Below are 14,913 nucleotides of genomic sequence, written 5' to 3'. Positions count from 1 at the left end.
TAGAGTAACTAGGTACAATCTTTAGTTACAGAATGGAGAAATGAAGAAAAAAAGTTACATTTCAGCTATTCAGCATTGGTCAGAAAAACAAGATGCAAGTTAAAAAGACAAACATCACAGTCTCTCTCTAAGATGTCTCCAAAGCAGAACCAGTGCAGGGGGGCCTCCACATGACTGATCGCTGATTGCCACTGTGCTTCGATCTGTGCCGCTGCCACCACACTCCCACACCGAGCTACTGCCACCACAATCCCACACCGAGTGGCTGGTTTCTGGCTTCCCTGCTTTGGACACGCCATCTTAGATACTAGTCACTGACGTCCCCCCCTCAGATGCCGGGAGTCAGACGCTGTGGCTGGGCATCTGAGGCAGAAGAGGAGAAGAACAACCACAGAAGGGAAGAAAAGAGGGAGAAGAAAGAACAGGCAAAATGGACAAGTTCTAGCTGGGATATCCTACTCTGCCACCATCTTACTGAAAACCTAAACAAAAAATTTGATAGATAACCATATTTAATACCAACTAATTTGCATCATTTCATGTGTTCACTTCTTTTTGAAGACTAAGCTTCATTGGAATCAAGCATTTCCCTTCTGACTTTCATTGTTTCTCTAACTATGAAAATCAAAAAAATAAGGAGAATTTGCATTTGTACCTCTCATGATCTCAGGACATTCTTATGTTCTTTACAACCAATGAAGTGCTTTAGAAAAGTTGTCACACGTAAGGAAATGTGCTCATGTTCCATTTTGCATAATATTTTGCACAAGCTTCAAAATCTCCCCTCCCCCTACCGCACCCCAAAACCAGCCCAGCTCATCCCTGCCTCCCTAACCTCTTCTTCCTCTCACCTGTCCCCTCCTCCCACCTCAAGCTGCATCCCCATTTCCTACCTACTAACCTCATCGTGCCCCCTTGACCTGTCCATCCTCCCTGGACTGACCCATCTCCTCCCTACCTCCCCACCTACACCCACCTTTACTGGCTCCGTCCCCACCTCTTTAACTTGTCTGTCTCCTCTCCACCTATCTTTTCCTCTATCCATTTTTGATCCGTCTCCCCCTGTCCCTCTACTTATTTCAGAACTCTCTTCCCCTCCCCTATTTCTGATGAAGGGCCTAGGCCCAAAACGTCAGCTTTCCTGCTCCTAAGATGCTGTGTGGCCTGCTGTGTTCATCCAGCTCCACACTTTGTTATCTCAGATTCTCCAGCATTTGCAGTTTCTATTATCCGCAAGGAACAACAGCTCATTTTACAGTGGAGACTTTGTAGCCTCTTGGACTCAAAATTGAATTTAATAACCTTAGAGCCTGATTCCATCATTCCATATTTTCCACCCATCCTATGCCTGGTTCTGTTATGACATGAGTTGCTTTTAGCACAGGTAGCCATTCCGATGTACTCTAGGCCCATTATCACATCTGGGTTGCATTCAGCACTGCTAACCTTTTTCCTCACTCTTAACCCTTATTCTCACATATTCAGCTTTTCTTCTTTCCTGGCCTGCTAGCCATAATCTCCCTGTTTACCTACACGTTTCATGTCTCTCTCTCCCTCCCTAGGGTCCGTCTATCCACTCGCCTCTTCCCCCACATCAGCGTCAGCATAAATAACCGTTCTGGTTAAAGAGTGACTGGACTTGAAATGTTAACTCTGCTTTATTCCCATAGATGCTGCCAGGCCTGCTGGGTTTCTCCAGAAATTTCTATTATGTTTTATTTTTCCAACATCCACATTTTAAAAAAAATTATTCAAGTTCAAATTTGCACTTCATCCACAAACTAATTTTCAGCGCCTGTAGGTGTGAAGAAAGAATCTGTTCACGAAGTTGAGAAAGTAAGAATATTGATTTATGAATAAATCCAAAATTAAGAAAAAAATTTAAAAAATATGATGGGATCAGATTATGTGAAGAATCTTCAATGAAACAGCTCCAATATGTTAATCTGTTAATGGTGTTAGTGCCTGGTTGAGCACCCATCTTCAAGTGTTAAGATTCTGGTCTAGTCTTGCTACTTTTTGGCAATACGTTGGCTCCTACTAACGGCTCATTCCATACATGCACCATCTTCCGAGTGAAAATGTTGCCCCTTAGTTCCCTTTTAAATCTTTTTCCTCCCACCGTAAACCTATGCTCTCTAGTCTTGGACTCCCCCCCACCCCGGGAAAAAGACCTTGGCTATTCACCCTATCCATGCCGCTTATGATTTTATAAACTTCTATAAGGTCACCCCTCAGCCTTTGATGATCCAGGGAAAGTAGCTGCAACCTATTCAGACTCTCCCTGTAGCTCAGCTTTCAATTCCATATGTTTTCAATGTTTACCACGATTGGATTTAAGCCTTGTTAGCTGAATTAGTGGCTGCCTTTTATTGTTTTGTGATGCTTAGGCCAGTTTCTCAAACACATGCATTGAATCATAGAATGGTGGTAGAAGAACAACTCAGCTTATTCCAATTCCTCCCCATTTCCCAATAGACCTACAGATAATTAACTAATTCTCTTTTCAAAGCCTTGATTGAATTGCCTTCACCACGCTCTCAGGCAGTGAATTCCAGCACTTAACTATATGCTGTGTTTACAAAAAGAGACTTTCGTTAGATCACCTCTGTCTCTTTTGCCATTTTCCTTAAATCAGTGTCTTCATTCTCAATCTTTTTGCCAATGGGGAAAAAAATCTCTATCTACTGTGTTCAGATTTCTCATGATATTGAATGTATCAATTTTGTATTCTCTAAGGAGAATACCTCCTGCTTCTCCATTCTATCCATGACATAAAGGCTTACAAATAAAGCTTATAAATACTCCTGGAGATTTTTCTTGTCTCAGATCATCTCTAAAACTGATATTTTCATTTCTCCTTTGTCTTGTATGGAACAGAGTGGCAAATGCATAGCAAGCTCAGACATGAACATTGAACTTGATTTTAACCCTCCTTACCAAAGAGGTAGGTTGCATTTACTTTTTCATGGGATGCTTCTGACACATACAGTATTTATTCCTAATTGCCCTTAAATTTAAGTGATTGTGCAATTCGGAGGCCAGTTAAGAATCAGCCAAATTGTCATGGGTCTGGAGATCAGGTAGGGACAGCACATTTTCTTCCTTAAAGGATATTGGTGAAGCAGATGAGTATTTGCAACAATTAGTGAGATTTCTAAGGTCACAATTACTGAGTCATAGAATCATAGAGATGTATGGCATGGATACATACCCTTTGGCACAATCTATCTATGTCGACAAGATATCCTAAATTAATTTAGTCCCATTTGCCAGTATTTAGCCCAGATCCCTCTAAACCTTCCTGTTCATAAACCCATCCAGATACCTTTTAAATGTTGTAATTGTATCAACTCCCATCACTTCCTCTGGCAGCTCATTCCATGCATGCACTATCTTCCGCGTGAAAACATTCCCCCTTAGTTCCCTTTTAAATCTTTTTCCTCTCACCTTAAACCTATGCTCTCTAGTCTTGGACTCCCTCACCCTGGAAAAAAGACCTTGGCTGTTCACCCTATCCATGCCTCTCATGATTTTATAAACTTCTATAAGGTCACCCCTCAGCCTTTGATGGCCCAGGGAAAGTAGCTGCAACCTATTCAGCCTCTCCCTGTAGCTCAGCTTTCAATTCCATATGTTTTCAATGTTTACCACGATTGGATTTAAGCCTTGTTAGCTGAATAATATATGAGCCTCTGGATCACTAGTCTACTGACATCACCATTACACAACCATTACCCTTAATTCATCAAGTGATTTACTTGCTGGTTTCTCCCCCGAGCCCATCAACTGCATACACAATCTATTCATGCAATATGGCTAATAGCAAAGGTACTCAAACAATGCTGATGGGATCTTTCTTTAAAAATGCAAATCATTGTGCAATGAAGTCACTGGGCATGATTGGAATTTTCACTCCACTGTGAGTGGGGAGGCTGCAGCAGCTTTTTCACCAGGTAAAGTCAACTGAGAAGAGCATTGAAGTATAAGAGGCTCTTCCGGTAAGTTTCTCTTTACTTTTCTCTGTGGAGTCATTACGAAGCAGGCTTACTTAATCAAGGTGCATTTAAGGTTTACGCATCCCAGCTTGGTCCTCCTTTCATTCCAGTTGATACACATACCAGAGTGTCATTAGACACCCTTATAGACCTTGGATTTTCACATTCCACCAGCTACCTTCTGCCTACTTTTATTAAGTTCCAGGTGAACTTTAAACTGGAAGCTGCCTAATAAGGCCCAGGGATTAAACTCACTGTGGCCTCGTTTTACCACATGTGGATGTAAGTGTACAAAGACCAAGAGTTCTGGAATCTCACTGGCAGGTACATCACTTCCACAATTTAGATTCTTGACCTGTAGACTTGTGCTATATTTGTCTCAAGCAATTTTACCAATGGCAGAGCCAGCTACGTTGGCATGGCTATAAAGTTGGTAAAAGGGTGCCCAGGCTCATTTTTTTCTTTGGATCATCCAAATCAGAAAGATGTGCAGCTGTACAGATGTTATTTCTAGAGTAAATACTGTATGACACTGTTGCCCATCTGTACAGGACAAACATAGGGCCACAGCACTGGCTATATTGAGTTTCTTCAGCTGTTATTGAAATCTGGTGATTGCACTATAATGTGTATTGATATTTAGACCGATAATTTAAATAAGGTAGATTTTACAGCTCTAGGAGCCTCACAACCACATCTATAGAAAACCTCTTATATTTGAAACACTTCTGCACAAAATAACTTTGCCATTGTAGTCACACCTGCGTACATCACTTGAGCAGAGATCATTAGCAATGTCTCTCAGCCATATAGTGATTAACAGAGGTACTAATTATAACAATGAACTATGTAAGCTATTGTTACGCATGAGCAACTCCAGTCCTGGGAGATAGTAGAGAAATAAATAGATTTACTCAAAATCTTAGAAACTGTGTGAATATTATTACAAATCATTGCAGGGAGGGGAATATCATAAAGAGAGAGTTTAAATCAGTGAAATTGGACTACTGACAGTGATAGAACAGCAGTTTTAGTGATAAAAATGAAGAAGAGGTGACACATCTTTATCCAGAATCATTGATATCAGTGGCAAGGGCATTTTTTAACCTAAATAGGCAAGAGAAATTTACCTTCATAGTCTATTAGTGTCACACTTCCATCTTGCCAGAAATATCATCTCAAAGGCAGTAGGTAGTTGCAAATGTTTGAAAATATCATATTAGGCAACATAAGATGAGAAAGGCGATTTAGCCCCTTGAACATCATTTAATTAAATTACTGTTGATCTGTATTTTAACCCCAGCTACCAATCTCTATTTCATAATTGTTAATACCCTGCTCGCAAAAGGCTGTTAACCTCAGTTTCAAGATTTTCCATTGAACTTCAGCCTCAGCAGCTTTTTGGAAGGTGTTTTCAGGTTTCCCACTCCTTGCGCAGTAACTCTTTGTTGCTTTGATACTGGTTGTATGGGAGAAATTGAACTATGTTTGAGTTCTGACAATGTTGCCTAATCTTGATCTTGATTCACCCCTCAAAGGGTTCAGTCACAACTTGTCATCTGTCAGTGGTCATATGCTGCAACATCTGCTAAAATACCATTCCATTTTCAGATCGCACCCAACCATGTGAAGGTTTGACAAGATCTAATAGAATGTACTCCTAATGTCTGTTATAATCAACTACCTGTAGTATGTTACAACTAGTAGTAACATTGAATTCAGGACTGCAATGGTAGAGGTTAGAAAATGTGGCTGATGCCTCATGTATATTAATAAAAATCAAACACTAAGCATATGACTAGACCTAACCTTTAGAATGACAACAGCATTAGATGACTTCAGCTCAGGATAGTACGATAGAATTATCGTATTGCATTCTTCCATGGGTTCAACTCAACAAATTACATTTCTAAGATTTTGGTTAAGAGCTTGTTAGGATTAGCATTTAGCTTTTATACCACAGGTTAGCTTGGTTGTCTGGATGGCTGATCTGCAAAGTAGTGTGATGCCAGTTTCATGGGTTCAGTTTCTGCAGAGGTTACCATGAAGTACTCTGCTTCTCAAATTCACTCCAACGCTGATGGATTGTGGCAACAAAAGACTTTTCACTGTATCTTCAAGGTATGTCTGACAATAAATCATTTATTCAATCATTCATCGAGACTGGTACCCCTCAGGTTAAACCACCACCAGTTGTCTCTCTCTGATGAGTAACTCTGTACTCTGGTAAGACCACGGCAGCCTTACTACAGACTTTAACCAGAAAAGTGGTGAGGTTGGATTTACAATTGTCAGTGGGGTCTAGAATAGGTAAAGGACTCTATCTGCATAAAAACAGCTGGAACTGATATGTTTTGAAAATTGCAATTTCAGAGGGTAGCCCTGAATCCTAGCCTTCTAATATGCAATTTTCAGAAGGACTAAGGTCCTTGACCAAAATACAATGGTGTCAGCCTTAACTCTTAAATGCTGAACATGCCCAAGCTGGAAGTTTGTCTCTGTTATGGCACATGCTGCAAAATCTGAAAGCTGCAAGCAGTTCAGAAGGAGGCAATCGAATGACCACAAAATCGCCTGAAACTTCTGTGGTTTTTCTTCCAAACAGTATAAATACAGAAGGAATTAAACTTCTGTGTGTTGTTTTTTAATGAGCTTTTTGAACTATCTAATTAAGTTGCAGTTAAATACTTCAATCTAATGGACTAAGACAAATTATTATAAGTAGGAATTTGTCACATTCATTAGGGACATTTAGGTGACTCTTGGATAGGTGCATGGCTGTTACTAAAATAAAGGGTATGCAGGTTAGTTTTGATCTTAGAGTAGGTTAATAGGTCAGCACAACACCATGGGCCAAAGGGCCTGTACTGAGCTTTACTGTTCTATCATCTATTTTCTATGTAATTCTAAAGAAATATATATTTGTTATAATCAAACTCAATTATCTTTAATTTTTAATTCCATCAGCAAGATGATTGCATTTTGCTTTAGGGTAGAAAACTGATTAATATTTTCACCACTGGTGAATCACTCTGAGGAGAGAATGGCGTAGGTACAAATGTAACCCAGTAGTGCAGGCATCCATAGACCTAGTGAAACACATTTACTGTTTCGATATTTACAGCATTACTGATTGTAGGGAGTATGATTACTTTGAAAACAGCTAACAGCACGTAATTTAGAAGCATTTTTGCAATTTTCCAATTGAACAATAGAAACTATTATGCTGTTTGTAGAAACATGGAAATAAATCCCTTCCCTGGAGAAAACCTCAATAATGTTGTTCTTGCAATCTGGGTTTGTCATCCTCCTACATCACTTTTTATTCGCATGAGCTGTAAAGAAGTTACCTAAAATGATGTGGTTTTCCAATTCTTCCTTCTTTGGTTCACTGGTCTTTGCTCATCTTTGTGAGAGTTGTTGAAATGTTCTTAATGTTCAAGACAATGTGCAGCAGGCTCCTGCTCTTATCCTCACTACTCCATGCTACATTGTCAGATGTGTCGTGTATTCCTGCTGCTGAGTTGATTGTAATAGATCTGTCACCTGCTGTCCCTCAATTTGAGAATAGTATGCACATGTGTTGGAATACATGCATTCTCAGCCTGCATTCATTTGAGCACTGAGAAGGGTGCTCCTTGAGAGAGTGGAATCTGGAGTGCAGTACCTGCTTCCTTTTCTTTCCTTCTCGGCTGTTGCTGTGCTTCATTGTTAAGGTGTTGGACTCAAAGTGTGCTATAGCTTGATGGAGAAATTGGTATAATTTTGAACACTTTGTAGCAAGACACTTCTGGTCATTCGTGCCAATGCTTCCATGCATCAAGGAAAGGTCACGGTCTCTTTGAAGTGTTTTCTTGTCCTCCCCTGGAGCAATAGTCATTTGAGAGTTAAGAGAATAGAACTTGGAGGAGAGGCAGCTTTTTGCCATACAGGCACAATGTTCAGTCCATCAGAGCTGATTTTGTAGGAGTTTTGCTTGAACACTTGTGAACCTGTTTTCAAAAGAGACACCTGCATTAGTTGTTAGGAACATGGATGTATGCCATTCAGCCCTACAATCTCATTCTATTCAATCAAATACTCCCAAATCTATTCAGTTACATTTGATACTAACAAAAATCTAACCTTCTTAATCTTGAAACATCTGTTTTTGGGTGATAGCCTTGGGTTCCATTCTCTTTGGACCATCCACTTCCTATCTCTAACTTTGAGCTCGTACACTTTGTCAAATTTCTTTCACCGGAGGATAATTTTTGCATCACAAGTCAATCACCTTCCTATCAATTTAAATACTGTATGTTGATTAGATTTAGTTGCAAAAACATCAAAACTAAGGACCTGAGATGCCGCTTGGCCTGCTGTGTTCATCCAGCTTGACACTTTGTTATCTTAAACTAAGGACATTCAAGCTGAGTTTATGCAATCTCTCTTATATGTCATCCCTTTAAAGCTTGGTATTGTCAATGAATTTATACTCTACCCCTTTCCAAAGCAATAGATCCTTCCTGAAGCTCAGTGCCTAAACAGAAGGTGGTATTCTATTTGAGTCTTAGTGATGAACTGTATAACTAAAGCATGTATTCCTTACTTTTGAAATACCATCTGAAAAGATACAGCGTCATGTGTTCTGTGTCATCCTGGCTGGACTCTTATGTACCAGCAGCTAGTCATCTGTGGAAGTTGTTATGGTTAAGTGTATTTCCGTAATTACCCAATGTCTACATTTATATTTTCACAGGAATTGCTGGATAACAGAGAGAAATCTGCAGACGATTATATTAAAACTACTTGTTTCTTTCCCATTTTTACATAATTGCTCCTGAAAACAATGCTTACATTTATGAAACCTTCCCACCTTCTCAATTTGTCTTTTAATTTTGTAAAAGTGACCTTTGCCTGATATCCCAAACGTACTCAATGATTTTGAAGTAGATTTTCATGAGTTGTTATATTCCTTGCTGGCAACTCAGGTATAGATTTGATTCCAATCTAAATTCTGCTTTGTTTTATGGAAGTCTTGGAGTAAAAGGCCATGACTTCAATTCTTCAGCATTTGTTTTTTTCAAATTCATTTGTGTGTTTGACTTTGATTTACTATACTCAGATACAGTAAAAAGTGTTGTTTTGCGTGCTATACAAGCAGATCGTACCACACAAAGTGCATCAGGGTAGCAGAATAGAATGTTACAGCCACAGAGAAGCTGTAGAAAGAGAGACCAACGTCAACATTTGAGAGGTCTGTACAAAAGTCTGATAACAATGGGGAAGAAGCCGTTCTTGAATCTGTTTGTCCATGTATTCAAACTTATATATCTTCGTCCGACGGAAGAGTGTGAAAGAGAGTATAACCAGGGTGGGAGGGTTCTTTGCTTATGTTCGTTGCTTTTCCGAAGCAGAGAGAAGTATAGGTACAGTTGATGGATAGAAGGCTGATTTTTGTGATGGACTGGGCTGTGTTCACAGCTCTCTGTAGTTTCTTGCAGTCTTGGGAAGAGCAGTTCCCATACTACACTGCTATGCATCCAGATATGATGTTTTCTATAATGCATCTATAAAAATTGGTATGAGTCTATATGGACATGCCAAATTTCCTTAGCCTCCTAAGAAAGTAGAGGCATTGTTATGCTTTCTTGACCATCAAATTGACGTGGATGGACTAGGGCAGGTTGTTGGTGATCATCATTCCCAGCAACTTAATGCTCGTGACCATCTTCACCTCAGTACCATTAATGTAGACAGGTATGTGCCCGCCACTCTCCTTCCTGAAGTCAATGACCAGCTTCTTTGTTTTGACGGAGAGATCATTGTCTTTACACCATGCTGCTAAGCACTCAACCTCTTTCCTGTATTCTGTCTCATCGTTGTTTGAGATCCAACTGGCAATGGCAGCATTGTCAACAAACTTGCAAATAGAGTTTCAGCAGAATTTAGTCGCACAATCATGACTGGTTATGGAGGATAGTGGGAGCTATGTACACAGCGAGGGAGCGAGGGCCGGGGAGCAAGGGACTGAGTGACTGGGAGAGAGGGAGGGAAAGACAGGGAGGGCGACAGAGCAAGGTAGGGAGAGAAAGGGATGGATCGAGGGACAGGGACGGAGGGAGCGAGCGAGGTACAGAGAAGGACCAAGGGAGTGAGCAAGGGACGGGATGGGAGAGACGGGGAGCAAGGGAGGGAGGGACGGGGAGGGGAGAGGGAGGGAGGACAGGGATGGGGAGGGAGCAAGGGGTGGTGAGAGAGCGAGGGAGGTACGGGGTGGAAGGGAGGGAGGGAGCGAGTGAGGGAACGAGGGACAAGGAGTGAGGGATTGAGGGAGGGGAGGGAGAGATGGGGAGTGAAGGAGCAAGGGACAGGGAGGGGAGAGGGTGGGAGAGACAGGGAGGGAGTGGGAGCAAAGGATGTGAGGGAGTGAGGGAGGGGCAGGGAAGAAGGGAAGGAGTGAGCGAGGGGCTGAGGGAGGGGGAGGGAGGGATGTGGAGGGGGAGGGAGCAAGGAAGAGGGAGAGAGGGAGGTGTCTCTGATGGTCTTACAAAAATCATACCTGGATTTCCTGTACAGGTCAGGGTTGCCTGACTTGAATGCCTCAGACCTGGACTTTAGTAAAGAGTGGATCTCCCAGTTCATCCATGGTTTCTGGTTGGATTAACATTGGGATTAACTTTGGCGGCATGCAGTCTTCTACACACTTACTAATAAAGTCTGAAACTTTGTGGCAAACTCATTTAGATTGGCCACTGATTCCTTGAATATGAACCAGTCCACTGACTGTAAGCAGCCCCATAGAGCCCTTCCATCGCCTCTGACCATCACTGCACCACTTTCTTCTCTGGGTGCTCACGCTTTAATTTCTTTAAACTGGGAAGAGGAGCACTTATAGTGATCTGATTTTCCAAAACACTGAAAGGGAATGTTGGTTGTATCGCAATGGTCAACAATGTTTGGACTTCTGGTGGGACGGGAGATGTGTTGATAGAATTTTGGTAGCACGTGCTTGAGCTGGGCCTGGTTGAAGTCACTGGCTACGATGAAAAAGGCCTCAGGGTATTCCATCACAAAACTGTTTATGGAGTTGCATACTTCGTCAAAGTCACTCTTCACTTCCACATGGGGTGGGACGTAGACTGCTATCAGGGCAGTGGAGGTGAACTTGCGGACCTGATAGTAGGGACGGCACTTTATTGTGAGATATTCTAGGTCTAATGTGCAGTAACTCACCAGAATCACCATATCTGAGCACCAGGATGTGTTGATTCGGCTCCACTGCCGCTTGCCTTGCCCAGGCACAACGAGCAGTCTATCTGGTGAACTGAGAAACCCTCAGGTTGTAAGGCACAGAGTCAGGCATAGCAGGAGGGAGCCATGTTTCTGTAAAACACAGCAGTTTCAATTCCCTTTGGAAGGTGATTCTAGCTTTAAGGTTGTCCGTCTTATTCTCAATGGCTTGGACATTTGCCAGAAGTACGCTGGCAAGAGGGTACTTGAAACCCCAAAGTTTGAGTCTCACCTGAAGTCCGGCACATCTCCCATACTTCCTGTGTAGGTGGCTACTCCCAGTTGATCCCGGGCATCAGTGAGGGAAGTCTGTTGCCCCAAGAGGTTAAGTATGTGCTCCTAATAGGGTCCTGAACACCAGTCGCAGCCCTGAGTGTTCCAAGGGTCTCGTGATCCATTCGTTTGGGCCTCCTCAATGTCATGTCACAAGGAGTCAGGTCTGGTTCCCGCACTGGTCAGCCCAGGTTTCTGTGAGGTCAGAGAGGTCAGGCCTGCAAGATGATTTTGACCTGTACTGCGTGATTCAGGGCACATCTTGCATCTTACTCATACACCTGCTGTCCTTGTCTTCTATTTGGCAGTACTCTCAGGTTTGAAAATTGTTTCTGTCTTGCCAGCAACCAGTCCCACAAGTAAGAAATGTGTATCTTTATTCTCTGTCAGGCAAGGGTGCATTGAGAACAGAAACAGTGGAAGTACAGTACTTAACAAGTCTGGCAGTGTGTGGAGAGAGAAACAGAGACAACATTTCAGCCCCATCACCTATAATCTGTTCCACGAATAAACTACCTTTTCTCATTTATGTACAGATAAAATAATAAATTAATTTAAAAGGATACAAAAAGACCTTCCATATCAGAGCTGAAATTAGTCTGCAAGGGGCTAATAAGCTGTCCTATGTAATTTGCTTGGAATATTGTATTTCTTAGGATCTGTTCAACTGTTCAGTCTGAAGTGTTTCAGGAAGGAGGCTGAAGGATGGATATATGACTTACACAACTTCATCAAGAATGATGTCTTTGTCAGAAAGAAAAAGTAGCAACCAAACATGTTGTTTCATTCCAAGGGCAGCAATTTATGTTGAAGTAAACAAGCAAACAAATGCTTGACTGTCATTAATTTTGCAGAACACTGTATCATTGCCAGCTTTCTGAAAGATCAACATTGCCAGGACCTGAACCCATCCTCATTCACTTCACACCTGCACTTCCAGCAGAGATCAAGAGCAGAAGCCTAACCTGAGTTCCCATTCAATTCTAGGTGTTGGCAATTCCAAGAATCACAGAATCATACAGTGCAGAAGGAAGCATTTGGCCCTTTGTGCCAATGCTGGCTCTGAATGAGCTCTCCAAGTAGTGGGACTTCTCTTTCACATAGTCCTGCAAAGTTCTCCTTTTCAAATTCTCACCCAATTCCTTTTTTTGAGAAGTTTTATTCAATCTTCTAACATCACTCTTTCAGACAGCAAATTCCAAAATCCCGATCACCTTGATGTATAAAATAATTCCTCTCGTCTCTCCTTTGGTTCTTCTGTCAGTCATCTTAAAATCTGTGCTGCCAGGTTAATGATGCACCTGCCGGTGTACTTTATCCCCGTTCTCCTTTAAACCTCCTATGCTTTAAGACGAACAGCCCTTGTTTGTTTGCACATACACATTAATAGCTCACTGTCATAATACAACAATTGCATGTTAAAGCTACTAAGATTACAGCTGCCATTTGACTATTATGCACTAATGGACCGAATTTCTTCAAAGAGAGTTGAAGATGATTAACAGTGCATGAGTTCCCCTTCAGGGCCATTGTGGCATGATGGTTATGTTATAACATATCTGAGCAGTCTGATTAAAAATATCCAAAAGTTGCCCTCTCAGTTGCACACCATTCTTACCTGGAATGAAATTTTATACATATACAGATATATTACCATTCCTTCACTGTTGCTGGATCAAAATCCTGGAACTCCCTCCCGACTAGTTCTGCAGGTCTGCCTACACCACACAGACTGCAGCAGTTTAAGAAGGCAGCTCACCATTACCTTCACCAGGGAAAAGTAGGGGAGCACAGTAAATCCTGGTTCAGCCAGTGATGCCGACCTCCCAGAAAAGAATAAAAGAGGAGGTCGATAATGATGTTACTCAGAGTCAGAGGGGCCTGTGAAGTTGAATTGCCCCGGGGTCTTGGAGGGGTACTTACCAATTTTCTCCCTTTGGGTTTTAAACCTGTTTTTAGCCTCTGGTGGATGGTCACTGGCTTCCGGGGAGCTTGGACAGTCTGCAGCTTGGCAGTTATAGTTAGCGACTAATGGACCAGAGGTCTTTACCTGTCTCTCCATGTTCATATGTTCACTCAGTAACCCATCATTGAAAGCTGACCAAATGAGGAAATTAAACACCTCGGTTTATTACTTTTTTTTCTAGTTGTGCTGCAATGTAAGAACTTCAATGTTAATATTGCCTAAATTACTGCAAGTATAGACAAATTAATAAAGTAGAAAACTCGCCAATTGCTAATAGCCTGACGGAATAATCAATAATCTTGTAATGAATACTTGGTTCCATGGTGCCACGCTTTTTTCAGTAGTACAGTGTTTACACGAGTCGCTGTTTTTCGAATTTGGGGAAATGCCCCTTTAAATGTTACACCGAGAGGGATGGAGTTGGCGCTATCTCTTTGACTGGTCGCAGATTGCGGATATGGGCAGAGAGTGTTGGGTACTCAAGAGGAAAAAAACTGGCTTCTGATTACGTTTGCTGATAACACCGGTACATTCCGCGACCTGTAGAGAGCCCAGAAGAGGACCTCCGGCTTCCACATCAACCATCTCCAACATGGGAAAGAGCCAAGCTCTCAGCTCCGTACTGACAGCCCTGCAGCACGTACAGGTCTCCTCTTAAATGAATCGACATTCCTAACTTTAGGGAAATAAAATGGAATTGATCACGTTAAAATTCACAGCTCTGCTTTTACTCTGCGCGCAGCACCACAAGTTTATACGGTAAGTAATTTATCGTCCTTGACAGTCGGGTTCCGTCTCTTTCGAGTGGTTTTGTGGAGAGCTGGTAACTTTTTCGCCCCAGCGCGGGTTTTGCAGCCTCTCTCAGAAAGGGAGGGCAGTGCATGTTCAAACAGCTCGCTTCTCCTTCTGCTGCAGTCCGACAGAGGCATGTGTTCTCAGGTAAATTCGAGTTGTACCCTGCACATGCACTATTCAGTAAATATCTTTACCTATTTGTCCGCATCAAGTTATACTCTGGGTATAGATTCGCGCACACTTTGAGATATTATTGTTGTGTGGCTTCAACTTGCAACAGTACTTTTGGAAGATCCTGGTTTCACAGATGAACCCTTCTCTGCTCAACCCCCTTCTGAGGGACTCTTATTACATTATGTTGACCTAGTTTCCATTTACTAAATCTTTATGTTTTTGTTTCAATTCATCCTGTCTCTGTGACTTTCTAATGAGATTGTTGTAAAAGACTTTGGAAAAGAGCATGGATGATACTAACCTGCCAACCACAATTCCACCACAGCCCTTTCCAATGTGCTATAAGCTATGTTTAGATTTTAGATTGTTTTAAAATTTCGTTTCAGCGGAGAACAGAACATTGGCCGGCGGCAGTGCACTGCGATTTCACAACTC

At 41.9% G+C, this 14,913-nt stretch overlaps 1 protein-coding gene across 4 annotated transcripts in view; it reads left to right on the top strand.

Annotated features, from left to right (window-relative positions):
* Positions 1–13,323: 13,323 nt before the first annotated feature.
* gabrd (gamma-aminobutyric acid type A receptor subunit delta) overlaps positions 13,324–14,913 on the top strand; it is a 54,132-nt gene continuing 52,542 nt past the window's right edge. Inside the window, exon 1 of one of the 4 annotated variants that reach the window (XM_048561890.2) lies at positions 13,324–14,268. In XM_048561890.2, the coding sequence (XP_048417847.1) occupies positions 14,201–14,268 (68 nt within the window). In that variant the 5' untranslated portion in view covers positions 13,324–14,200. The remainder of the gene's footprint in view (positions 14,269–14,913) is intronic. The other 3 variants (XM_059655678.1, XM_059655677.1, XM_048561889.2) reach the window with 3 other exon arrangements.

Source organism: Stegostoma tigrinum, chromosome 28, assembly GCF_030684315.1.
Source record: "Stegostoma tigrinum isolate sSteTig4 chromosome 28, sSteTig4.hap1, whole genome shotgun sequence".
NCBI classification, from domain to species: domain Eukaryota; kingdom Metazoa; phylum Chordata; class Chondrichthyes; order Orectolobiformes; family Stegostomatidae; genus Stegostoma; species Stegostoma tigrinum.
Note: the sequence above shows the minus strand (reverse complement) of the source record. Positions and strands in the feature narration are given on the sequence as shown.